Genomic DNA, 26094 nt, shown 5'->3' on the forward strand with positions numbered 1-26094 from the left:
CAAGTTCCAAATTCAAGGAACCACAAGATCAAAGATTCAAAATGGTTTAGTTGGAGAAACAATCATGTGGAAATATGGTTGCCTCTTATTTTCAAAGCAATTTTGCTTTAAAACATTTTTCCAAACCCAAACTTGGTGTTAGGCGGTGGGTCAAAAGGGGGTAACATGCAGTAGCTTCAGGTCTCTTGAAGTCCAACACAAGTGAGTGCTAAATGGGAAAGAAAGAAATAGAGATTCAGTCCAGTAGCTTTCTGTGAAAAGAAAGTGCTTCCCTATGTGCTTAACTCAAGATTCCAACTGCATTGTCAGCAGCAGATACTAAGATAGTTAATGGCAAAATGCACATCTAAACAGCAATGTTTTGATCTGTCTTCTAAAGGCAAAGCTAAATCAGAATTATTCAAACCTGGGTCCCCAGATAGTGAAATGCAGCTCCTGTCATCTGCTGCACCTTAACCAAGGGGACAGGGTTGTAGTCCAACATCATTCATGTTGAAGACTGAACACAGCTAAGAGCTTTGCAGCCCAGTGGCCACCACTAAGAAGGCCCTACTTCATGTTCCCATCCAGCCTGTTTCAGATGGTGCTGGTATACAAAGCAGGGACTTAGCTGAAGGTACATTCATATAGGAGGTGGTCTCCTTTGGGTATCTTTTCCAGCTGCCAAATAATTCAGGGCAGAGCCAGCACTTTGGGCCTGGAAATGAGAGTCTGTGAACTTTGCATAACATTTATAGGATATGGTTTAAATAATAAGCTGCTGCCCACACATCTGCAAAAGTTTAGGTTTCTGGGTGACTTTCAAAAGCACTCAAATAGAGCATGTGTCTGTTGTCCGATCTGGATGTATCTGTGGCTTGATCAGTTTGCTCCAGAAATTGACACTTCTAACTTCCAAGAGTAGACCTGTCCACTGCCCCAGCCTGGACATTCAAGAGCCATACTGGGTCTAAAAGCTCTCCCAAGTTCAAGTACTGACTCAGGATCTCCTTGGAATCATAAGGGGTAGGTGAGGGAGAGAATGCTGGGTATTAATATACTAATGACAACATGTCCTAAATTCTCAGATGATCTTTCCAAATTGTTTCATGTTGTTCCATACAGCAGGGATAAGAGACCTCTGGCCTGCAGGCCAGATTCGGCCCACCAGACCATCACCCCAGAGCATGCCCACCTGCCCCACACTTGATGCCATATGCGCTGTCAAGTGTGCGGCATGTTGTGAGGCAGCTGCACCCAGTGTGCCACTTGAGTTCCACATGGGGAACTGAGTCGCACTAGCAATGCCTGCAAAAAGGCTTTTAACTCCCTGCCCATCACCTGAAGACCAGCTGGTCAATATGGCATCAGGGTGGTCCCACTCATCTGCCAAAGTCCATGGGGGAAGGAGGAGATAAAGATCTGGCCCACCAGGCCAAAACATTTCCTCACCCCCGCTATACACAAGATGGAACCCTGTGGAAACATACAAGCCAAAGGGCGTGAATTGTGAGCAGTTATATAAATCATCTTTGAAAAGTGCCTCCAAAATGCATGTATTTCACCCAATTAGCTGGCCTCATCCTTCCCCCCTGACTCCTGCTTTCATCAATCAGGAAGGGCAGGGGTCAAAGAAATATATGGTGGTATTCACCTCTCCAGTTCTGCCACCACAGCTCCTTCCTCACATCTGGTCGCCAGGCTTTCAGCATCTGGTGTTCTGGCCTCTCAGACTCAAAACACATAGCCATTATCTCACAGCAACACTCCTCCCTCCTTATAAAAGCAAAGAGAGGGAGCAAAAGGTCAGAAAATACCCACTCGGTGTACGATAGAGAAATGACAGCTCTTGTTTACAATCAATACGCCATCCTCTCACAATAGGACCAAAGAACAAAAATGGAGACTAGAAATCTCCAAAAGGCCAGGTCAGGCAGCTGTCAAGTTGCAAGACACAATAGACATCCAGGAACAGACTCAGCAAGCCTCTCATTACCAGTTGCTAGAGAAGAGCAGTGGGGGGCTGTTGCCCACGTGCCTTGTTTTTGGGCTTCCCAGAGGCATCTGATTGGCCACTGTTGAAAACAGGATACTGAACTGGATAGGTATTTCATGTATTGCGTTCCTTTGCATTGTTCTCTTTAGCTGCCAAAGGACAACCCCAAAGGGTGCTTTCTCTTTTGCATTACCTCTTTGATGGTGAGCCTTGGTGGAAATATCTCCCTGGCTAAGCAACCAGGCATCGTAGCTCTCTCCTGGGTGCAACTTCCAAGCTGGACTTCATGAGTCTTGGTGCTCTTTCTACTCAGCAAAGAGGCACCAAGGAAGTCCTAGATGACAACCACCTTCCTCCTCTGGGCCTTTGGTTTCCCAGCTGCTATTCTCCATACTCGGCAGCTTCCATAGCACGACTTTTGTACTCGGATCTTGAGAGGCAGTTTTACTTATGCAGGCCTTCCCACCTAAACTTCAGCACACAAAAACTAATATTGGTTTCCATTGTCCACAAGAATGAAAACAAATCCGTAGGACTTTATCCTGCCGCTTTTGGGGTTTTATTGCAAATGAAGAGTGGGATTGCAGTGGGAACAGCTAAATCTCTACAAAGCTTACCATTTCACTGTTACTATTCTTGTTCTTATTTTCTTTCATTTAGTGGTTCCAGTTGTTTGCTGAGCATAATCTCTGCATGCTCCCAAGAACTTTTAGATATATTGAATTTGCAGCTTGACCCCTAGGACAATCAAGACAACAATGTTTTGTCTGAGTCTCTCTCTCTCTCTCTCTCTCTCTCTCTCTCTCTCTCTCTCTCTCTGTGTGTGTGTGTGTGTGTGTTTGTGTGTGTGGGGAGAGAGAGAGAGAGAGAGAGAGAGAGAGAGAGAGAGAGAGAGAATCCATCCATTACCAATATTCTTTGAGAGATGCTATCTATGGCACCAAAATGGCACCATTCAAAAATAGGGAGGTAGAAAACCAAGAGGAGGAAATGGAGGATTGAACATTGAACAGGAACATCAAACCTCAGTGTTTCGTTGCAAGTCACAGTTGGTATACCTTAGGTCTGAAAGGGAGGTGGATTCCACAGATGCTATGTGCTGTCTTATTTGTACATCTGGACACTGACTAATAATGATGGTGGTGAAAATACATAAAGCAATACATATTATCTAAAAAAAGGGGGGAGCCACTCGGTGGCGTAGGAAGGGACTGCGGTGGGTGCAGACTGCCCCAGGTGTCATCACTGAGTGACGTGATAGCTTGGGCACTTGCAGGCTCCACCCGAAACAGCAACATGGTGCCTGCAGACTCCTTGGAGGTTCTACACAGCATGCTCTGCCCCGGCTTGCCCTGCACCCTGGACAGCTTGCCCTGCCCCAGGTGCAGGGCATTTGCACTGCCCCGGGTGCCCTAGCAGTTAGCTACGCCACTGGGGCCACCCTAAGACAATTGTATTAATTGTCTAGAGTCTAAAGCTCCCCTAAATGCACCACTGCTTTAGAAATAATGAATCGCTGGGGAATGAGGTAGTATGAGGCAAACGTCTTCCCTCTGCAGAGCTGGGGGTTTTCTTGCCAGACCACCTTCCATAGCATAGAGATGGCTAAGAAACTATCCTAGCCGCCAGATTAACAGGATCTAGAGTGCATAACATAGGCTCCTTGGTTTAGATAGTGGTATCTCACCATGGAGCTGCTACAAACGAAAGACCAAGATGGGACTTCAGAATTTGATCCAAAACGGGAGTGTATTTATTTAAAGAAAGGCAAAAGACACATCAGTTGATGAACTCTTTGTTACAAGGCTGGACAGTGAAGGAGAAATATAAAGGATAAGGCAGGAAAGGGGAGGACAAAAGACAGTGGGAGGCTTGTTACATGGCCTTACTTACTCGGCTGAAACAAATGAGAGGGAGTGAGAACTTCGGCAATAGATTAAGCCCCCAAAGCAAGGAGGAGACCAGGCATTTCCAGGCCAGAGCAGGGTTTCCCCTAGCCAGGGACACAAAACGAAGGTTTCTGAGGCATAAAGACAGGCAGACAGACAGCAGCTAAACTTAGGAAACTAATTGGGAGTTCCACACATCTTTGTTACTCTTCTGGCTTGCAGCCAGCTAAGTTTCACTCAAAGTAGACCTCAAATTAATAAATCCAAATTAACTATGCCCATTAATTTCAATGGGTTTACTCTGAGTAGGCCTAGTGTTGGATACTGTCCTTTGTCTGCTAAACATCCTATGGCTGGTGCATAGGGGTGGTAATAAACTGATAATGAACTACAGGGGTGCCAACTTGAATAAAATATTGGGGGGGAGGTAAGCCCCACCCCAAATAATTGATATATGACATGGTGTGTGCACACCATTTGAATGGCAATGCCCATCAACTTGGAGGGGGGCTCAAATATTTCATGGGGGGCAGAGCTCCCTCAGCCCCTAGGAGTTGGCTCCTATGATGAGCTATCACCAATCTCTCTTCTGTGTCTAATATGGTGAGAAATAATTTTTGTGCCCTGCTACTCTGTTTTAATTAAAATGGGTCCTTCACTGCGAGTTGGATCTAAGTTGCTAAACTATCCCGTTTTCCTGTAGGTCTGTGTAGGAGTATTTGCCTATATTTTACACAGTTCTTTTTTTTTACTGCCATCTCTCTCGGGAATCTCATCATGGGATCTCTCCTCCTCCACTCTTGAACGAGTCCGTTTTTTCATTCAAGTGCTGTTTATTCATCTGTAGCTGGATTATGTCTGTTCACAATCTGATTTATTTCAGCCGGCCCTGAAATTCTGAATTGGCCCTTTGCCCTGGTTTCCACACTAAACCTTTGTCAGCGATATTCTCAGTTTCCATAGCTGCTTTGTCCTCTTCATTGCTCCCTGGGTACATTTATCCTTTCACTCGCTCCTGTGTTTTAAAGGCCAGCTAAAAGGGCCGAGAAGCAGAACTATACTAGCATAGTAGAGACTAGCATCCACACTGATTCATCAGATATCCCAGATTAGCCTGGAAAAAAATACTGGGGTTGTTTTTATTATGCATTAGTGATATCTGGCTGGGCAGTAATATTAAGAAGAGTCTCCTGCTGGATCAGCCTGGCATTCTCTTTCTACGATGGCCAACCAAATAACTCTGGAAGCCTAAAAAGCATGGGGACAATAGCCTTCCCTCTGTGTTGCTCCCCAGCAATTGGCATTGAGAGGCACATTGCCTCTCATAGTAGAGATAACATATAGCGTGATTAGCAGATCTACACTAAGCACACAAGCACACACAAAATGAATTCAGAAATAAAACTCCAAAATCATTTGCTCATAGGGTGTCTTCATGTTACCTCCTTAGAGTGCAGTGAAATTTGTTGGGGGGTTTTCAGGGTGCTTGACAGCTCTTCCACCTCCTCCTCCAAAGCTGTTCACATCAGCATGGATTCATTAGTGTCAGATTTGTTTCTGCTTATGTATATACATCAGTGGGCACTTACGAGGCGGCGATGTCTTTATCCTATGCAAAGTTGCTTGTGTCTTGGCTAGCGACGAATTAGGAATGATTCAAAAGTTCCATTCAGTGGGAAGCTTTATTGAGAAACAGTGTCTCCCAAGCAGAAGTATTTTACGACAAACAACAGAATACATATGCATTCTGGATAATGTCCATGTGAACACAGATCAAAAACCCTGTACTGGGAATGCAGTGAGTGGACTGCAAACAAGAGTGTAGATGCAGTCTCACAGTGAAAACTAAACAACAGAAATAAAATTGCAGCAATAATGACATCTAGTGGTGAGGAAATGTATACAAACCGAACACATACAAAATGACCAGTTTGCATCTGATGGCTCAAGTAGCACTGCTTATTTGATACATAAAGAAGCTGGACTTTTAACCAACTGGAAGTTGGTTAAACCAGCCAAGTTCACGTTGAACTAATTTAAGAATGCAAGAGGCTGCTTGAACTGCTTCATTGGATCTGCGCAAGTTCTAATAAGAACATAAGAAAGAGCTTTGAAACTGCATGCACTTATATATTTTGTATATTTTGCCCGAAAGGCAGGCTAAAACAATCTTAAAACAAACCATCTTCAATCCACAATACAGGCTCTAAATAATTGTCCGTATTTGTACATCAATATATACAGTTTGCAGAGGTGGAAGTGGGCTTGATCTGCCTATACAGCGCTGGACCCAGGAAATCCAGTTGGCACCTTTAGGTGGGATCAAGAAAGGAAGAGAAAGGAAGAGACAACAGGAAGAGCCTATTTCTGCTTGATCTTCCTGCTCCTCCATAATCGGCTCAGATGCTCCCGCATTTCATGAAGCTGGAGAGATGGATAAAGTCCCACAGTCAGAGCCATCAAAGTGAGCTTCTTTCATGACTTCTCACCCCCCAGATCCACCAAGTAATTCAACTTCTTGCCCCTTTAGTCTTAAGGCCCCACAAGGCCATCTTCAGGAAGGAGAACCTCCAGTGGAGATCGGGAGGAAATGTTCTCTGGTCCTTCTTCTTGCTTCCCATCCCAGGGTTCTGTGGACTTCTAATGCCAAGCTCCACTCACATGTTGAATACTCACATCGTAATGCAGGCCAAGACTGTAATAGGCTTCCAAGCAAATATAATTGGTGGCTTTGATGGCCTGGGACTTCTCTAGCCGGTCTGAAGACCTCATGTACTGTTGGAAGTGCTGAGGAAGGAAAAAGCAGCTCAGAATCATTGCACAGGCCAAATAAATCTCCCAAGTCTATTATCGTGCTCTTTGAGAGCTGTGCCCCTGGGTTTGATTTTAAAGAACTCTACATGGACCTAGCAGTTCGAAAGCACGTCAAAGTGCAATTAGATAAATAGGTACCGCTCCGGCAGGAAGGTAAATGGCGTTTCTGTGCGCTGCTCTGGTTCATGAGAAGTGGCTTAGTCATGCTGGCCACATCACCTGGAAAAACTGTCTGCGGACAAACGTCGGCTCCCTTGGCCAGTAAAGTGAGATGAGCGCTGCAACCCCAGAGTCCTTTGCGACTGGACTTAACTGCCAGGGGTCCTTTACCTTTACATGGACTTTGTTTTCCAGAAAATGCAGCAATTCTGCAGACATTCTGGGGAACAGTTAAACTGGCTCAAAACATACTGAGTATGCGGAATGCATTTTGAAAGAGGTCTAGTCGGTGCTTTTTTCTGGGGGTACACAGGGGTACACATACCCCTAAATATTTTGTGAATCTAAGTTTGACGCCATTGAGGGGCAGTATTTCAATATGAGTAGGAAAATGAGAGCACCCCTAACATTTTTTTTAGAAAAAAGCACTGGGTCTAGTCATCCAGCCAGAGAGACACAGCCCCCATAGGGAACAATTTCACTAATGAAATACCCCCCCCCCAGTGGTAAGATCTCCCTGCCAGTCCAGGGACAGTCCCGGGTTTACATAAGCTGTTGCGGTTTCTGATTTGATCCTGGAATGTCCCGCTTTCCCTTAGGATGTCCCTGTTTTCATTGGAGAAATGTTGAAGGGGAAGTCTCTTATTTTCATTGAAGAAATGTTGGAGGGTATCGAATAGGGCATCCCTATTTTCATTTGAGAAATGGTGGAGGGTAGGCAGTCTGTCCATCAGCACACCACACTTGAAAGGAATAGACTCAACATTCAACACTCACCTCCAAGATCTTCAGAAGGTGGTGCATTGTGGGGGCCTCTGAAAGTAGCCCCTTGAGCATTGCACCCAGGGCTTCAGAGGCTCCTCTGCAAAGGGCCTGCAAGCAACAGAAAGCAAGCAACGTCATTGCTACATAGCAGATCTCCATCCCCAAACAGAGCAGGCAGAAAAGGAGCTATGCAGAGCCTTTTCGCTCAGACTGTCTAAGACAGTTCCTCCTTTGGGAAGAGGATCCATGCACAGAGGGTGCAAAGGTGGGCTTGTTGTCGTAATGCCTCCTCCTTCTTCATCTGAAATGCAGAAGTCTTTGCATTGCTCAAGATGAAATGTGCCTTAGTGGTTCAGCTCAGAGACAAGGGATTGGTGACCACAGACACAGCAGGTGTTTGTCAAGACTGTTGAAATTCAGTAAGAATTTACCTTGTCGCAAACAGCTTCACTTTCTGTGCTCTTTATAACGAGGCGTGACAGAGTGACTTGGAGCAGCTTCGCCTCTAGTTTCTCTGAGAGTGGAGGGCTGCTTCTGCTGTAAGGGGGGAGGAAAAACCAGGATTCTATTATGTGATGGAGAGAATATTTGTCAGGTTTAGCTGAAGTTGAGCTTGGCTCCATCATCCAGCCCAAAAGAAAGTATCCCTGAGAACCAGAGGGGGAAAGATATGCACATTTGGGTGACATTTCAGAGGAACTAGTACAATTTAATCCAAAAAGGAAAAAGAAAACCTCAAGGTTTCTGTTGGTTTCTGTACCTGTTTATAACTATCATAAACAAGGTTGCAGTTCCCATGGCAGCAGGAGTCTGCCCACAGCCTCCCAGCCTAGCCAGACTTCCTTGCATCTGTGGTATTTGAGAATGCTCAGGTGGACTGGGAAGCTTCTAGGAGTTTTGTCTAGTCAGCAGCGAAGGCAGGACTTTATTTGAAATGGATAATAAAGTAAAAGAAAAAAAACATCTCTGCTATTATTTAAGTTAAGTAAGGTCAGTCATCGGTCCTTGTAAGTTCAGGGGGGGAGATCCTTACCCACCCTTAAAAAAAAAAAAGTAGCAGAAAATCTCACCCCACATGCATGCGGGATGATGAATCTGCAAAAATGTGACCAATTTTTTTTTGCCACACCGTTTGCCAAAACAACTGATGCACCCATAATGTAGGAACCTATAGGAAAGTTGCTCTTCGAAAGAGGCTTTCTGGATCCAAACTCTGCCAAGGGGATGGAAACTTGCAAGCGTAGTTGCTCTAAAGGCAGAGGCCTCCCCATTGATGATGAAAGAAAAAGAGAATATCATTTTCCTAGGCTACAAGCAGATTTATAGCACAGTCTATTTGAAGCACATGTCTACTTAGAAACAGGGCAATTCCCCCAAGCCTGCCTGAGGCCAACTTCTCTAACAGACCTGTGGAGGGTTGTTAGGAGAGTCAAAAGCTCTTCCCAGAACCTCCTCAGAGCCAATAATCCTCAGCTCCTTGCTCACCCACTTGTTGATTTGCCAGGATTTGTGGCTAGTGGAGCACAATCTGCTTCTTCGTAGTGCATTTGCTCACTCCAGGCCTTTTCCTTTGCTTCTGACTGCTCTATGGCGTGGGAAAAAATATCTCCTGTTCCACCAGACTCCTACCACAACTTACCTCAGATTTGCGATTGCATTCATGCAGCTGGTAAAAATGAAAAAGGCAAAGGGATGGTCTTTGTATTGCTCCATCAGGCCCTTGAAGAGATGGGGGGGGGGACACAGAAGAAATAGAAATCAGCTGCACGTAGTTCCTCTCAGCTCCCTAAAGTAGTTTACTCATAACTTCACCACCAACTGACTTTGAGCTGTCTTCTTGATATTGGACATGCAAGCAAGTTATCAAGCATGAAATGCAACTCCACAAAACCCATATCTGTACAGTATCAATGTGAAGGTTTCCATGTGCAGAAGAGGCCACATATCCCAGGCACCCACATGTTACACGTAGACTTCTCCACAGAGAGAGGTTCTAGACATGCAGGTCCTCCATTTCCATTGTTCTCTTCTCTGCCATGCACTAGCCTTACCCACCACCAGAATATCTTGCAGAAAATCCACTGCTAAGATCTCTCCTGTCCACCCTGTGGGTGATACCTTCTCAAAGTACAACCTCACTCACCACTATCTTCTTAGCAAGGTCCTCCTTTGCCATGATGGGCTTCCTTTCTGCTTCTATTGCTGCTAAGAAATTGATGGCCATGCCGATCCCCTGGAAGTTATAAAAGGCAAGAAGCCATTAAAGTGATGGAAAGAGATCTTTGACGGCTTGCCTGAAACAGCCCCGGTGCCTCCTCACGCTGGAGATGGAAGCCAACATAAATGGCACCCACCACGCCCATAAGCGCCTAGTAGGAAGCTCCAAATTCGTACAGGGAATGTGTTTCACTGTGTTGGCAGCCAGGTGGGGATGACTGTACCCTTTCGTCATGGTCTTCCCATACTTCCAGGGAAGGAATTGGTCCCCCTTCCACTGGAGTCTGCGGGGTGACTTTGCTGTTCTTTTTCAATAAGGATTGCAGTCGTTGAAGCCTAGAGCAAAATGAGGAAGTAGGTGAGAAATGAGACTCGCAGACTCCTCCCCTGTTACATGACTGCAGTGCCCCTGAGCCACGTCAAGGTTCAAGATGTGACATGAATTCCCACTTGTCACCGGTAGCTATTTGCATCTTCTTGATCTTAAAATGGTTCAGATTGCTGGCAAGCTGGTATCTCAAACTGTCCTGGGAAGGAAGTGTTTTCCTCAAGCCCAGAGGCAGGGGCTAAAAGGGGGCAGCTGCTGTGTTTACCATGGTCCTGACTGAGAAAGCCAATCTTAGCTAGGGAAGAAATAGCCCCCTACCCCCTGTGAGGGACTGGCATGAACCATCATAAACGATGAGACAAGCACAATGCAGAAGCTGTGGGAGAAAAGTCCTACTTACATGTTCGTTGATATGGTTCTTCCTTTTTGAGCAATATCAATAAATATGAGCAGGTAGCTGGCTAGCTTCCAGGAACCAGGTCCAGCAATGCTCTGAGGCTTACCTGTCCGGTGAGTTAGCAGGGGGTGACGTCACAGTGGAGGTCATCTCACAATGGCCTTAGCAGCCTGATATTGGAAGCCTTGGGCTCACTCATTCCTAAGTTGCAAACAGAGCCTGTGAAAGTTTAATGAAGCAACCGTTGTGGGACATTTTGCAGTCAGACCTAACAATGCGTGTCTATGCTAGTTAGTAAATGAAGGGGTTAAGGACCACAGAGCTGTGAACTGCTAGAGAAGGCTTGGCTAGGTCATGCCGCCTCACCTTTGGGGAGGGAGGAAGTAAGCCTTGTTTCCTGTTCCTTTCTCTCCCTCTACACTTTGAACCATGTAACTGACCAGACGCATGATGCTGGCGGTTTGTGCCCAGACTCCATGTTTGAAGATACTTTTTGTAGTTTGTGCTTTAAAAACGTTTTACCTGTTTCTGATGTGGTGTTGAATGATGCATCAGTAAGACCTCTGGTTACTGTAAATAAAGCAGTTGAACTTACTTCAGTTTGTGGTATATTCACTGTGAGAGGGGTAGAGGTGGTGGAGCACATTGTGAATGCTTAATACTGGAATATTTACAGATGTAACAACCGGTATTTCCCCACTTTGCAAACATTGCATATATTTCAGCTTTAAACTCTGCTTGGGGGCTCTTTTGGCTACAGAGTGAGACAAGTCCAGCGCTTTTTTAATTCAGGCAGTCAGCCATTTTTAATTTCATAGTTTCCCATGGGGGACATCAGGATTAATTGGCATTCCCCAGTTAAAGTGGTACCTCGGGTTACATATGCTTCAGGTTACATATGCTTCAGGTTAGGTAAAGGTAAAGGGACCCCTGACCATTAGGTCCAGTCGTGGCCGACTCTGGGGTTGCGGCACTCATCTTGCTTTATTGGCCAAGGGAACCGGCGTACAGCTTCCGGGTCATGTGGCCAGCATGACTAGGCCGCTTCTGGCGAACCAAAGCAGTGCACGGAAACGCCATTTACCTTCCCTCCGGAGTGGTACCTATCTATCTACTTGCACTTTGACGTGCTTTCAAACTGCTAGGTTGGCAGGAACAGGGACCGAGCAATGGAAGCTCACCCCATCACAGGGATTTGAACCGCTGACCTTCTGATCGGCAAGTCCTAGGCTCTGTTGTTTAACCCACTACAGACTCCGCCAACCCAGAAATATTACCTTGGGTTAAGAATTTTGCTTCAGGATGAGAACAGAAATCGTGCAGCGGCAGCACAGCGGCAGCAGGAGGCCCATTAGCTAAAGTGGTGCTTAAGGTTAAGAACAGTTTCAGGTTAAGAACAGACCTCCAGAATGAATTAAGTACTTAACCCGAGGTACCACTGTATTTCCAAACAGCTGTGCCATCTAGTGGCCATAGAGATTACTTCCAGCAAGCTCAAAGCAATGCATATGAGATTCAGTTGACCTTCACAATGCCCCTTTGAGATAAGTTTAGATGTGGGGAAGGGCCACAGCTCAATGACAGAACTTCTGCTTGCAGGGGGAAACTCCAGGTTGAATCGCTGGCAACTCCAGGCAGGTCTGAGAATGTCTCTAGACTGAAACCTTGGAGAGCTGCAGCCAGTCCATATAAACAGTACTGAGGAAGATGGACCGATGGTTTGACTTGGTATATGATTCCAATGTTCCTATGAGGGATGATAATGTGCCCAGGGCCAGCCAGCAGGTTTCACGAATGAACCCTTTTCCTGTTGGATATTTTTTAAAAATGCAGTGCAAAAGCATATTTTACCAACAAATATTCTGACCACTAATATGACTGTTGAAAACTCATATTAAGGCAATATCTTTATTAAACCAATCAAAAATCACAAAATAATATGCAAGCTTTTGAGTTCTCTGGAATTCTCCATCAGTTTCATCATTTTATGTGGGGGAAGGATTGATGCCATTCATCTGGCTGGCAGGCCTTTTGAAGCTAATGGTCTCCTCTGGTTTGTTTATTTATTGAATTGAACTGCAGATAATGGCAAAGGCAACAATATATGGAAACTGTGAAGAATGAGTTCATGAGACAAGTGCCTCACTTACTGAACAACTCAGGAACACCCTTCCTGACACCACATGAGAGTTTCTTGCAACTTTTCTGGGAAAAGATTGGAAAAGGGAGAGGTGGAAATTTGAATTATTTTTTTTTAAAGTATTGATAAACATGGTTGACAGGAAATGAGATTGGAAGGTGTTGACTTAGGTGTGAATTAAGGATTGTATAATAAATAATTATGGGTTGATATCCTAATACATAAACACAGTGAAGAAATTTGGAGGAAATAAGAAATAAGGATTGAATGTTTCTTAATACGCTATTGGAGGTAATATGATGTTGGACTAGACAACTGTTGTGGACTATTATATATAAAAACTATAGAAGAATCTCCTTTGAACTTCTTGTATTGAAAGAAATCAATGAACTGGAGAGTCCTGGATTGATGACTGGAAAAATATCACCTTTACAGAGGGAGGAACTGCTGGATGTTAATCTAGATGGAACATTTGAGTATTCTGAAGAATTATTGTAAATGATGAAAGTGTTTTTTACCTATTTCTTTCTGTTTTATCTTTCTTTCTCTCTTTATACCTTTATTACTATCTATAATATTCTCTGTATTATTGTATTTTGAGCTATAAAAAAAGAGAGAGAGTTTCTTTTACATCCTGCGAAGCCTGTAATGTGATGAACATTGTGGGCAGACTGTCTAAACTATGCACTGAGACACAGATGATGTGCTTTCTGAAATAATTCTGGCTTGGACTGGTTCTGGATTGTGCAAAAGGTTATGCTCTGCCCTTGTTTAATATTTTACAGTCACGGAGAGCTAAGACAAAAACGGAAGTGCAGAGCTGTTGAATATTGACAGTCAACAGGGTATGTTAGCTGGGCATTTTAATAAAATGTATTTTTTGAAACAGATTCACCTGTTGTAAAAATTAGGTATTGGTAGCTGGCATGGGTTTTTTCCCTATTTTGGCTCCGTGAGAAGAGAAAGGGAGGCACACTCCTATTCCACTCCTATTGGTACTAGTGGTATTTAATGTTTTCTTATGCAAAGCCGCCCTGTGCTCCAGATTGGAAGAAGCATGAGGTCTAAAAATATGCAATAAATAATTTTAATCCTTCTCAGGCATTATGGCATGATTACAATCATGGGTGTTCCATTCTGGGGGAGTGGCAGGATTGGGACCGCTGCCCTAACTCTGTTCAGCTCAGTCATGTGACCTGGCATCCCTGACATTGATGCCGAAATCCAGCATCGCCTGAGCTCTGCGAGTGCAGCTTTCTCCCAATTGAAGTGCAGAGTGCTTGAGGACTGGGACATTCGCAGGGAAACCAAAATGCTTGTTTACAAAGCTATGGAACTACCATAGCTGTATGCTTGTGAAATGTGGACCACTTATAAACGCCATCTCCAACTCCTCGAAAGATTCCATCAACGATGTCTCCGAAAATTTTTACACATCACTTGGGAAGACGGGCGAACTAATGTCAGTGTACTGGAAGAAGCAAAGATCACCAGTGTCAAAGCAATGATTCTTCAACATCAACTTCATTGGACTGGTCATGTTGTGCGGATGCCTGATTATCATCTTCCAAAGCAACTACTCTATTCTGAACTTAAAAATGGAAAGCATAATACTGGTGGTCAACAAAAGAGGTTTAAAGACTCTCTCAAGGCAAATCTTAAAAAATGCAGTATAAACACTGGCAACTGGGAAACACTGGCCTGCGAGCGCGCCAGTTGGAGAACAGCCTTTACCAAAGGTGTCATGGACTTTGAAGGCGCTTGAACGCAGGACGAAAGGGAGAAATGTGCTAAGAGGAAGGCATGCTTGGCAAACCCTCACCGTGATCAACTCCCACCCGGAAACCTATGTCCCCACTGTGGAAGGACGTGTGGATCCAGAATTGGCCTCCACAATCACTTATGGACTCACTGTAAAAACTGTGTTTATGGAAGACAATCTTACTTGGCTATGAGTGATCGCCGAAGAAGAAGAAGAAGAAGAAGAAGAAGAAGAAGAAGAAGAAGGGTGGTGTGAGTCAGACTCTATTGTAAAAGCTTGTTTTCCCTCGGCCAGGCTTAGACCTGGCTCATGTGGCAGCAGCCACACCCCTGAACAGAGTTTGGAACAAGAATAATTTACACCAGTTTAATTTGAGCAGCGCACAGAAATGCTGTTTACCTTCCTGCCGGAGCGGTACCTATTTATCTACTTGCACTTTGACGTGCTTTTGAACTGCTAGGTTGGCAGGAGCAGGGACCGAGCAACGGGCGCTCACCCCTTCGCGGGGATTTGAGCCACTGACCTTCATGATCAGCAAGTCCTAGGCTCTGTGCTTTAACCCACAGCGCCACTCGCGTCCCTTCCTCCTCGCTTACATCAGGCCAAATGGAAACCCTAAACCTTTCACAAACCCTTTTTGTCTGCACCCACTAACACATGGCTGCAGGAGGGGCTCCACTCCCCTTCCTGTCTGTCGTGGAGTAGTGTCATAGTGCTTTAAATGTATAGTGTGAATGTGGTTGGAGATGTCACAACCATAGGCTGTGGACTAAATCAAATGAACATATTGGTTACTACAACAAAGGGATTTCCATGCAGAGGTTTTGAATCATCTAAAGAAACAGTAATGTGTGTTTAAAATGAATAAATAAAGAGAGTTGGCAGATTCCTCGTTTCTTCTTTCTTCTACCGTGATGGTTTAATAAACTGTAGATTTGCTAGTGGTAGAAACGCCCACTATTAAAGCCGTTCACTCTAACATGAAACATTGGGAAGTCTTGTTGGGCTCGTGGCATTTTCCCTCCTCTGTCCTTGCATAATATTATTTGGTTCAGACAAGGTCATGGCTAATTTGTAAGATGTTCAGTTATCCTAGGCTGTTTGCAACAACCTTGTTAAGTTTATTTTTCTTCTGTTGTTGGAGTATATGTTATAATATGTCGTAAACCTAAAATCTTTTTTAAACACCTGTGACCTTGGTAGCTGTAATGTAGTTGCACGGGGCTGGGTTTGCTGGGTTAGCCTTCAAAATCAATGAAACGTGTTTCTAATGAACCGTACAGGTAAGGGAGCAAAAAATGTCATTGTGGTTTTTTCTACATTAGAACAAATGCATTACTTATTAGTGCTGCACCCAAATGACTAAGCTGATATAATTCCTGATGGGCCCTTTCGGTTATTGATCACATGATCCATGCTGATTGCTTTTATGAACACAGATAGCTTCCATAATTTCCTGTCAGGTTATTAATGCAATAATTTGACTCATTAGACTTTCCTTCCCAGTATGCACCACCAGGGGAAATACTGAGGGAACATTTCCATCACCCATCGCAAACCCAGATGGCTGCTGGTGATTTCTAAGTTAAACATTACATATATGTGAGTGCAAGGTATCTTAACAATGTATCCATAGTTTATAAAATATTCTGGAAACTCAAATATGCATAATCTCTCCGCTTGTGGATTCTGCTCCCCCCAGTTAATTTATATGTACTGTCATTTCCCCATTAGATTTGCACAGAAATTGAGCTCACAAGACAGTGTCCTTGCCCTTAAAATGTAAACAGAAGGCTGCCTTTATATATGACACTTTTTTATAAATGGAAAAATTATATTTTTCTCATCTTGGCATGCTTGCATGCATTCAGACGCTGCTTCGCACAGTTATAAAATCACAGAAAGCACCTCTGCTGATTTTTAACATGACCAGTACAACTCTCTTTTTCCATATGGAGAGAGCGATTCGCGATTAGAGAGTTAAGAAATTTTCATGACTGAAAGAGCCCCAAGATGCAGCCTAGAATCAGGTGTGTCAGGTTTCTCTCCTGCTTTACAAGTTTAGAATACAATGCCCCCAGATCCCAGTCACTCAACTTATTTTTGCTGTTTATTTTGACTGTCAATGAATATGGTTGATGAGAGATTTCCAGGTACTGGAAGTATATCAGGGAGTAATAGTCTTCCTTTCTAATTATTATTATTATTATTATTATTATTACCACACACACACACACACACACACACACACACACACACACATACACATTTCAGGAAGGGAATGACTTCCAGTCTTATAGTTTTGTTAGTCTGCTTCAGTAAAAGCAACAGAATCTTGGAAGCTAATCAATTTATTCTGGCATCACAGTCCACAAAAGCATATGTCGTGATACGTCTGCTAGTCTTTAAGGTATCTCAATACTCTTTGCTGTTCCCCCCCTCCCCCAGCAATAGACTTACAGTGCTGCCCCTCTCTACACTTTTACCTTTCTGAAGTGGATAGAAAATAAAAATAATTAGAGGGACATAATAGACTGAATAAGTTCATGCCACAATACACAAGTCTTTATGTGGCCACTTAATGCTGTCCTCCCTTCAGAAAGGGTAATCTGTGGCTGATACATACATATCATTCTGAAGAGACACAATCCTTCCATGACCATCGTATTGCCTCAGAATTGGACATGTGCCTCAAGATTCAAACACTCTATGTATAACTGAGGTGACAGAAGCCATGTTCAGGTGCTTCTGCCCACTCACATTGAAACAAAAGGTCCTGTATGGGGATATGCCCCTCATTCACGTTTCCGTGGGTTCACGCTCTGTGCGTAGCAATGTATGTGCCTAAAGCTCCATGCATTTCCCTCCCACCCCTCTTGGGTGGAGGAACTTTGGGTGCCTATATCCGTACACATATAGAGTCCTTTCACACACTGTCAAAAGTTGAAGATGGGGGAATGGCCACTGTGTGGGCTGGGAGAGGAAAGGGAGCCAACGTAAACCCCCCTCCACCATGCATACGGAACTGTCTAGCCTTCCTAGTGTCTTTGTGAGGGAAGTGTGCCATGATGTGAACAGCATATGATGGCATTTGTATGAGAGAATAAGAATGTTTTTCCCGTGCTAAGAATGTACCTCATGAGACAGAGACAACCACTTTTTTCCTTCAGGTGAGGGGGAACCAGATGCGGTCAAGCCAACCCCCACATAAAACTGAAGGCGATGTAGTCCCTGTATAAGGACTGCTACTATCTCACTTATGTGCATTTCAATTTGCCCTCAGTTATTCTCTTGTGGAAATTACAGAAGAACAAAACACTGCAGTTGGCCACACCAGTCGCCATTCTCAGACCACCACCCCTCAAAGAATCCTGCGCTTCTATCACCATAGCAATGAGCCACTTACAATCACTACGATATAAGCTATTTTGCCTTCATTGGATTTTGTACAATCCTAGTGGAGATTATGCGCTCCATGCACACTGGTGGTGTTTTATTATAATTACAGTATGCCTGGATCTTATGTGCGCTTAGCTCGCGTGATTTTGAGTATACGTGGGCAAGGTGGGGGTGCTCTCTCGAGATTTTGCAGGAAGTCAGCCCAAAGGCATCCCTAACACTCCCAGGGTTGGCACACTGAGTAGGCCTTGCCCAAGAAACAAGGCCGAGAACTTAAATGCTCTTTTTGTGCTGAGTAGGCCCAAGCAGGACGCAGGTGGCACTGTGGGTTAAACCACAGAGCCTAGGACTTGCTGATCAGAAGGTCGGCAGTTTGAATCCCCACGATGGGGTGAGCTCCCATTGCCCAGTCCCTGCTCCTGCCAACCTAGCGATTCAAAAGCACGTCAAAGTGCAAGTAGATAAATAGGTACCACTCCAATGGGAAGGTAAACGGTGTTTTCGTGCGCTGCTCTGGTTCGCCAGAAGCGGCTTAGTCATGTTGGCCACATGACCCGAAAGCTGTACGCCAGCTCCCTTGGCCAACAAAGCGAGATGAGCGCCACAACTCCAGAGTCGGCCACAACTGGACCTAATGGTCAGGGGTCCCTTTACCTTTACCTTAGGCCCAAGCAGACCTGGCATGAAAATAACTTTTAAGCTCTTAGTCTTGTTTCCAGGCAAGGTCTGTTCAACAAACCAGCTCTGGGACAGGTAGCATTGTTCTCTCTCTCTTTCTCCCCACCAACTACTTTATAGAAGGCAGGCTAGCTAGCCACAGGGTGGTTCTAAGGTTAACACGATTTTTGCCATATGCAATTTTTGCTATATGCATTACCCTTGGAGCCAAACCCCTGTGTAAGATGCAGCCCAGCTATGCTGTTGTTGTCATGATTATCTCTTGCAACTAGTATTGCATGATTGCATCTTAGTCACCTAAGATTATATTTAAAGTCTTCACTATGATGATAACCTTGATGTCTCAGAAGCCCTGGGCAAACATGATTGATAGACCCTGGTGGAAATACAAGATGGGCAATGTTTTTCATGTGTTTGCTGAGCTAGCTCTCTCCATTCTCTGTAGGTACAAGGTCTTTCCACTCCTCTCCTTTTATGGTAAGAAGTAAACTACATTGACCTAGGAAAAGTTGCAAATCATGCCCTGCCCTGAAGTGTAAACTTCAATGACCTCCTAAGAGCAGCCAGATTCTTTTATTTTGCTAGTTAAACCTTCCCTACAGTGTATGTATTGTATAAACTTCCTTGAAGACAATTAAGATTTTTTTCTTTTTCTGAGCAAAGGGGAATGATCATGTCCTGCAAGGACAATTCTGTACAAGAACAAAATCTAGCATGATGCAATCATGCTGAAACTAATTAGGGCTGGATATAGTCAGTGGCCAGATGAGAGCCCAGCCATAGCAAAACCTGAATTTTGTGAAGTAAGAAGGGTGCAATATACATGCAACACAGAGAATAAGTATAAACACGAAAGAAGATAGGGTATGTTACTCAGCTCAATTTCTGGGGCAAATCTGCCTGCACGGTTAAAGTCATAATGCCACAAACTGTGGAGTGGAATGGAAGCAAACTTTGATCAAGGAAACCGTGGGTAATTGTTTAAGCCAGGCGTGGCCAACCTCGGCCCTCCAGCTGTTTTGGGACTACAACTCCCATCATCCCTAGCTAACAGGACCAGTGGTCAGGGATGATGGGAACTGTAGTCCCCAAACAGCTGGAGGACCAAGTTTGGCCATGCCTGGCAAGCAGTCCTGAATATCTGCTTTAAGGGTTGGCATGCCTCAGTCTGCCTGGACCCCCTACTGGAGCATGAGAACAGAAGGCTTGGCAAGGCTTTAGTCCAGCTGAAATCAGGTGCCAGGGTAAAGATAAGAGGCTGGTTAGCAGCTCTGAGTGATCGTCATGAGACTCCTTATAAGCAGTGCTATTCTTCTAGAAAAAGAAGTGCCAGAACTCACCATGAACACTTCCCTTCTTCTCTTAGAATGGCAATGGTGTCCACCTGAAAGGGGCCAGGACTGAATTCTGGTGAGTTCCGGCTGGAAAAAAGCCCTGTTTGTACGGCTTGGGAATATGTCACTCCCAAAAAATCTTTAAATAAAAGTAAAATAAAATGTCTTTTACAGGAGTATTGTCCTATTTGACATTTACCAACAAGAGAAGTGAATTTCAATGAGAAAAGGTGGGGAGTGAACAGGGATCAAAAGGAGAATGCACTCAGTGCCTCAATCCTTGTTCTTTCCTCTTTCTTGATTTTTAAAAAGCTCTAAGGTTGCTGATTCGCTTTTTTGCTTTCTCTTGGAGAAAAGAAGGGTTTTCATGCATTAAACCTGTCCCTGTTTGTGGTCATTTCTCTCTGAATCAGCAGCTGAAATGGAAAAATTTTGAGCAGATTGAGCTTTTATAGCTTTTGTATAATTCTCCACACACACACATACACACACACATATACCATAAGCATAATAGCAGCAAATAGAAATCAACAGCATATTATACATAGGTGAATATGGCAGAAGGGAGAAATATAAGAAACAGTATCTATTTCTCCCTTCCGCCATATTCTTGTATATATGCTCCAGTTTCCTTAAATGTTTCGTAAATGACTGGCGGAGCTATTCTAGGCGCAATTTTGGAATGATGGCAGAAGCTATATTTGGTGGAATTCCCCTCTAGAAATGAGTATATAAAATATGATGGTGATAAAGTATAGGAGCACTTTCAGGATGTGGACTTGATGACAAGTTTACGGGAGCAGCAATAAAACAATAAACCAGCAAGCAGCCACATGAGAAAAATGCAGAGCATATGTGCTACTTTAGAAGGTTGGTTGTGAAGCTATAGGCCACTAAGTAAGGTTCCGTCAGCTGCTGCTACCTTGAGGGGGTTTTTTTAATAAAAAGCAATAACCTGAGTTGTCAGTGCACAACCACATTGTTGATTGAATCAGACTAATGCAAGTGCATAACTGGGAAGCTGCCCTTGGCCCCAGTAATTGAGCTCCTGCTATGTTGGCATTAATACTTGTGGCTAGAAACTGGAGCGGCTGCTAACATACCTTGGCACTTCTCATGTTGTGAACTTAAATATTAGCAAATGTCTCGACTAATTATTTCATTTTTCTAAAATAACAACACGGCTGTACAGTAATTGTTTGCAAAATGTTTGTGGAAATTTACAACTGAACTCCACTTTTCACTAACAAACATCACCCAGTTGCTGTCCACCAGATCCGCAGACCTTCAGTTGGGCAGGTTGTTGCATGCCACCCCAATCCCTGAGTGGTGTGAGATTCTAGGGGTCAAAACACTTATACAGGGTTCATGTTTCCTTCGGAAATGAGGCAAGGCGGAAACTGTGGTGTCTTTAGGATATGTGGTTTATTGACACATATATACAACCTGAGCCCACAATGGAGGGGCTTCCAGCATTACACTCCAGGAAAGTCCTGTTTCTCCCATGGCTGGGTACTGTATTCCCTGAGGAGGAGTTCCATTAATTAGTTCACTTTTCCACTTGTGAGTGCCTAATGCAAGATGGCATCAAGATCACCAAGACTGAAGAAATTGGCTGCATGGTCAACCCATATGTACACCCTCTGGGGCTGGGAAGGTTGCCCCCATGCCCTGATCAGCTAAGTAAAACTTACCCTCCTGTATCCAGTCGTGTGTGTGTGTGTGTGTGTGCGCGCGCGCGCGTGCGCGTGCGCACATAAAATGGTCTTTGACATTGGTCTGATGGTCCCCAATTGGATGAGGATTGTGGATTTCAGCACCTATGTGTGTCTGTATGCCAGTTACTGGTTTAGTGGAATCCATGACTCTGATGCTTAGTATAAGGGTGAGGCAAGCTAGTTTTGTTATTTTCTGTTCTGTAGTCAAATTCCTAAACATATCTTTCCGCTGTTAGCCTTTTTCCTGGGTTTGTATGCTTATGTTTATGTTTATAACCTCCTTGAGAAAGTATTGTGTTTATCCTGGCCTGGCATCTTAGAGTAATCTTGGTGCCTCTGAATCTGGTAGCTGGGTGCCACAGCCTGTGCAAGTTCTAGCTAGCTCCCTAAGTTCATTGACACTGAAATATCACGCCATGTTTGTTGATTTAAAAGATGCAGTGCATTTGTTCTCTGGGCCAAAGTATACTGTAATAACACAATGGTCCTATAATATGGTACACAGTATCTAGAGTTCAAAATGTGCCTCAGGATTTCCTGTGTGTGAAATGTCAGGCTGCTAACTCCACCTCTGCAAGTTTTCGCTTTTGTTTACTCTGAGGAGCAAACAGAACCCTCGCTAAGGAGCCATCCCAAAAAGGTAAAACTGGGGGGGGGGGTACCAGAAAGTCAGAACTATCAATAGTAAATACTGACAGGTGGGATGAATTGCGGGGGTGTTGGATAACTCTTTAAAAACTTTGTGTTATTGTTGCAGCACTTACTCTTTCATGTTTCAAAAGTAGATTTATTCATCTTCCAGTTTTAAAGATACACATTCCATATTCTGTCAAAGACTCCATGCCCTCCCTGTTTCTAGCACAGGGGTTGTGGCCAGAATCTAAACTTTATATTCTACACAGAATATATACTTCAGACAGTGTGGTTTCTAACTTTCCCCGTGTTGAAGAGTAAATTTCCTGGTGAGATATTATAAGTTTCTTTTGAAACTCTTCTCTGGTTCAGAGCTATGGGGTGGGAGGAGGAGTTGCTGTTCAATAAATATAAACTGAAAGCACCCTTAGCTTACATCAGATCATGAACTTGTTGCTACCTCAGATGTAACACCCCCCACAAAAAAATAGTTGACCCTCTAAAACTTGCCTTTCTGCATACTTCTAAACCTTTCAAACTTTCTGACTTCCCATTTAAAGAAGACTTTTTCTGATGCTTTCATTCTCTTTCTTTGGAGTGGAGGATCAGGAGGGGAAGGTTGGAGGGCAGTAGACGTTTTTATTTGCTTGTTTGCTGCATTTATATCCAACTTTTCATCCAAGGAGCTCAAGGTTAGTGCTGCCATATTTTGAAGAACAAAAAAATAGGATGCTATGGTGGCCATTCAAAGAAAATAAATGCAATTTGTCTCAAATTTTAACCCTGCAACAAGAGGACGTGTCTTGGAAAAAGGGGGCACATGGCCAGGGACGTCTTACCCATAGAGGCTAGTTGTGCAGGGTGCCAGGGCGCCAAGTTCTGAAGGGCACCAGGGAAGACGCAGAGGCTGGACACGGTGCCTCCCGGCATCAGCTCACCACCGTCGCACACTTTTGCTATGCCGCGCCGAAGCAGCGCTGCGCCCAGAGCCTCCGTCTGCCGTGGCCACCGCGACACGAAGCAGCCAGCTGAGCCGGGAGGCGCCGCGTCCAGCCTCCACCTCTTCCCCACCAGAGGAGCTGCCCTCCAGCCGCTGCCCACCTCCTCCAGCCCCGCCAGCAGCGCTGTCCTCCCTAAAAAAACTCTGGGGAATGGGGGGGTGCCGGAGGGAGCTTTGTACCAGGGCGCCGGATATGCTTAAGATGGTCCTGCACATGGCAACCCTAGTTCTGCTCCTTCCCATTTTATCTTCACAGCATCCCTGTGAGGTAGATTAGGTTGTAGTGTCGTTACCAAAAATACAGAGGGCATATACTTAAGGCTGCTATGGAGTAGGAATTAGGATTATCCCTTCTTCTGCTCTCCCAACCTATCTGTGTTTATGAAATGGTGGTATGAAGCTCCTATGTTTGTAAGTTGTGGGTACAGAGGTTCTTTCCCTGAAATTAGGAGTCACTTGCAATTTCATTGCAAAATTCCTTCTTTAGAGGATTCCTGTACTGCAGAGTTGATGCTTTTGAATTATGGTGCTGGAGGAGACTCTTGAGAGTCCCATGGACTGCAAGAAGATCCAACCTATCCATTCTGAAGGAAATCAGCCCTGAGTGCTCACTGGAAGGACAGATCCTGAAGCTGAGGCTCCAATACTTTGGCCACCTCATGAGAAGAGAAGTTTCCCTGGAAAAGACCCTGATGTTGGGAAAGATGGAGGGCACAAGGAGAAGGGGACGACAGAGGACGAGACGGCTGGATGGTGTTCTCGAAGCTACCAGCATGAGTTTGACCAAACTGCGGGAGGCAGTCGAAGACAGAAGTGCCTGGCATGCTCTGGTCCATGGGGTCACGAAGAGCTGGACATGACTAAACGACTAAACAACAACAACAACTGCAGACTAGATGACCCTGGATGTACCTTCTAACTCCACAATGTTATGATTCTATATAACTAGGCTCTGCTCTGACCCTCACATATAGACATATATGGACCCATCAAATCTCATGAATAGGGCTCACTAAATATGGACTGGTTTTCCCTTCCTACTATTAACACTCTGGTTTATTGTTGGAAGGAAGAGAATATGTGTCATATATCCATAGCCCTTTCAGTGAACACGTATAGATGTAAGAATTCTAAGTAACTGCACATACAATCTGGATTAATTAATGCTGAGCTCAAAAGGATCATCTCGTGAATGTGGATGAAGGAATAGGAAAGTTGAAACCATTTTTTTTTTTTTGGCTTTTTAAATAATAATAAAAATCAAGCTTCATCCTGTGCTTTTCATAATGTTCTTTTCCTTGGCATGGGGAAAGTGTTGCCATTTAATTTCTGTACATCAGGATACTGTTCAAGGTGAGAAGCAGGAAACGAAGATGATTCTACCCATTTGTGAAAGCCCTGGATGTTTTGTCTTTGGTAAAATGGGAATGCCATGGTGACAGTGCAGTAAAACAGCATTATGTGGGGCTTTTGTGTGTTGGATGCTTTTATAACATCATCCAAAGAGAAGACAGTTAGGGTTAACTGAACATTTATAGGAACTTGGCAAGACTGCTTTTGGAAGCCTACATTGTCCTGAAGGCTACCTTAATCTTTTAAATTTATGATAGCCTGACTGTTTTAATTTTTTTCTTTCATCAGTTAAGCTCTGCTGATGTCCATCAATTTTGGGTTTGACACAGGTTCAAAGAATGTATGGCTATAGTTACCAGTATACCTCTCACCTATTGTAGTAGAGAAGATGGAGAAACTCACGCGGAACCAAATGTGACTAATGCCAGGACAGAAGGCATTTGGTGTCGAAGACTTCCTATTTTAGTAAACAAACAAAGCACTGTTACCATGCAGAAGTACATTGCTTGTGTTGTTTGCTCTAGGAAAAAGGAAAGCGGTTGAGTTATACTCCTAAATTTCTAGTCAATCATGAGTTAGAAAGATCTATGAACAATTAATACAGTACAGTAGTACCTCGGGTTAAGAACTTAATTTGTTCTGGAGGTCCGTTCTTAACCTGAAACTGTTCTTAACCTGAGGTACCACTTTAGCTAATGGGGCCTCCTGCTGCCGCCACCGCGTGATTTCTGTTCTCATCCTGAAGCAAAGTTCTTAACCCGAGGTACTATTTCTGGGTTAGTGGAAGATGCCTTGACCATGCAGGGCCAAATAAGCAACACCGATCCCATTAGCCTTCCATGCTCTAGAAAAGCAGGTGGGGTGTTGGCTGTCCCTTCCTGAAGGTGTGTGAGGTGCTTTCTGACAGCAGAACACTGGAGGACATGGGGCACCTTCACGCAGCCATATCCAATGGCGCAGCTCCGCCCACTCCAGGTCTGACAAGGGAGTCTGGCACAGCCAGCCAGATATTGTGGACTCAGGAATATATGTAATACAAATCACCCGACTACAGAGACAGGTTGGGTTCATTTTTTGTTTAGCTGCTTACACATCACTCTGCTTCCAACATCACTAAAATATTGGCTTCCATAAAAATTGTGTATCCTTATCTATATTCACAGATTCAATTTCAGAATTATTGCTGCAATTTAAATTGAAATACTATGCATCTGCCATAATGGCCTGCACCCCTGCTTCTAGGCGCTGTTGATAGGTAGTTTCAAAGACCCCCTAAGCAGATCTTCAAACAGAGGGCTGTCCTCTGAAAGGAAGAATACATTGACACCTGAACCTCAGCCCTTAGCATTCTCTTGTTTCTGTGGTGAGAATTTTTAAATCAGTCCAATAATACGTATCATATGACATTCTTTATAGGCCAAGTAACAAGCTACTCTTTAAAAAATAGAAATAGCTGTGGCTCTTGCATCTACTCTTTGGTACATACATATTGTATTGCCTGTTTCCATATTCAGATAACAGAGATCACAGAGA

At 44.1% G+C, this 26094-nt stretch overlaps 2 protein-coding genes and 1 long non-coding RNA gene across 6 annotated transcripts in view; 1 reads left to right on the forward strand and 2 right to left on the reverse strand.

Annotated features, from left to right (window-relative positions):
- Nucleotides 1–30: 30 nt before the first annotated feature.
- On the reverse strand, nt 31–4237 carry LOC128424230 (uncharacterized). Of its 3 annotated transcripts, none has more exons than XR_008332957.1 (5): nt 3869–4237; nt 2593–2713; nt 2169–2441; nt 1634–1755; nt 31–208 (listed from the first exon to the last, which is right to left on the reverse strand). It is a non-coding gene; the product is annotated as an uncharacterized LOC128424230 (long non-coding RNA). The 3 variants fall into 3 exon arrangements; XR_008332956.1 differs by having other exon boundaries at nt 2169–2446; XR_008332955.1 differs by having other exon boundaries at nt 2169–2713.
- Nucleotides 4238–6104: 1867 nt separating this feature from the next.
- On the reverse strand, nt 6105–10841 carry LOC128424228 (uncharacterized). 2 transcript variants are annotated; one of them, XM_053410176.1, is made up of 8 exons: nt 10548–10829; nt 10044–10155; nt 9746–9835; nt 9242–9321; nt 8034–8139; nt 7615–7710; nt 6541–6651; nt 6105–6288 (listed from the first exon to the last, which is right to left on the reverse strand). In XM_053410176.1, coding segments are annotated over exons 1-8 (660 nt in total). In that variant the 5' UTR covers nt 10550–10829; the 3' UTR covers nt 6105–6225. The 2 variants fall into 2 exon arrangements, with proteins under 2 accessions (XP_053266151.1, XP_053266152.1); XM_053410177.1 differs by lacking the exon at nt 7615–7710 and having other exon boundaries at nt 10548–10841.
- Nucleotides 10842–22126: 11285 nt separating this feature from the next.
- Nucleotides 22127–26094, forward strand: part of ABCB5 (ATP binding cassette subfamily B member 5) — a 52459-nt gene continuing 48491 nt past the window's right edge. Inside the window, exon 1 of the mRNA XM_053410169.1 lies at nt 22127–22215. The gene's annotated coding sequence lies outside the window, so the exon portion shown is untranslated. The remainder of the gene's footprint in view (nt 22216–26094) is intronic.

Source organism: Podarcis raffonei, chromosome 12 (assembly GCF_027172205.1).
Source record: "Podarcis raffonei isolate rPodRaf1 chromosome 12, rPodRaf1.pri, whole genome shotgun sequence".
NCBI classification, from domain to species: domain Eukaryota; kingdom Metazoa; phylum Chordata; class Lepidosauria; order Squamata; family Lacertidae; genus Podarcis; species Podarcis raffonei.

Bases quoted from the DNA above. Each gene is read 5' to 3' on its own strand.
- LOC128424228 (XM_053410176.1), bottom strand. The intron at 9,836-10,043 runs GTACAGTCATCC...TATAACTTCCAG, and splicing joins GGGAAGACCATGACGAAAGG to GGGATCGGCATGGCCATCAA. The intron at 7,711-8,033 runs GTAAATTCTTAC...TGTTGCTTGCAG, and splicing joins GTGAAGCTGTTTGCGACAAG to GCCCTTTGCAGAGGAGCCTC.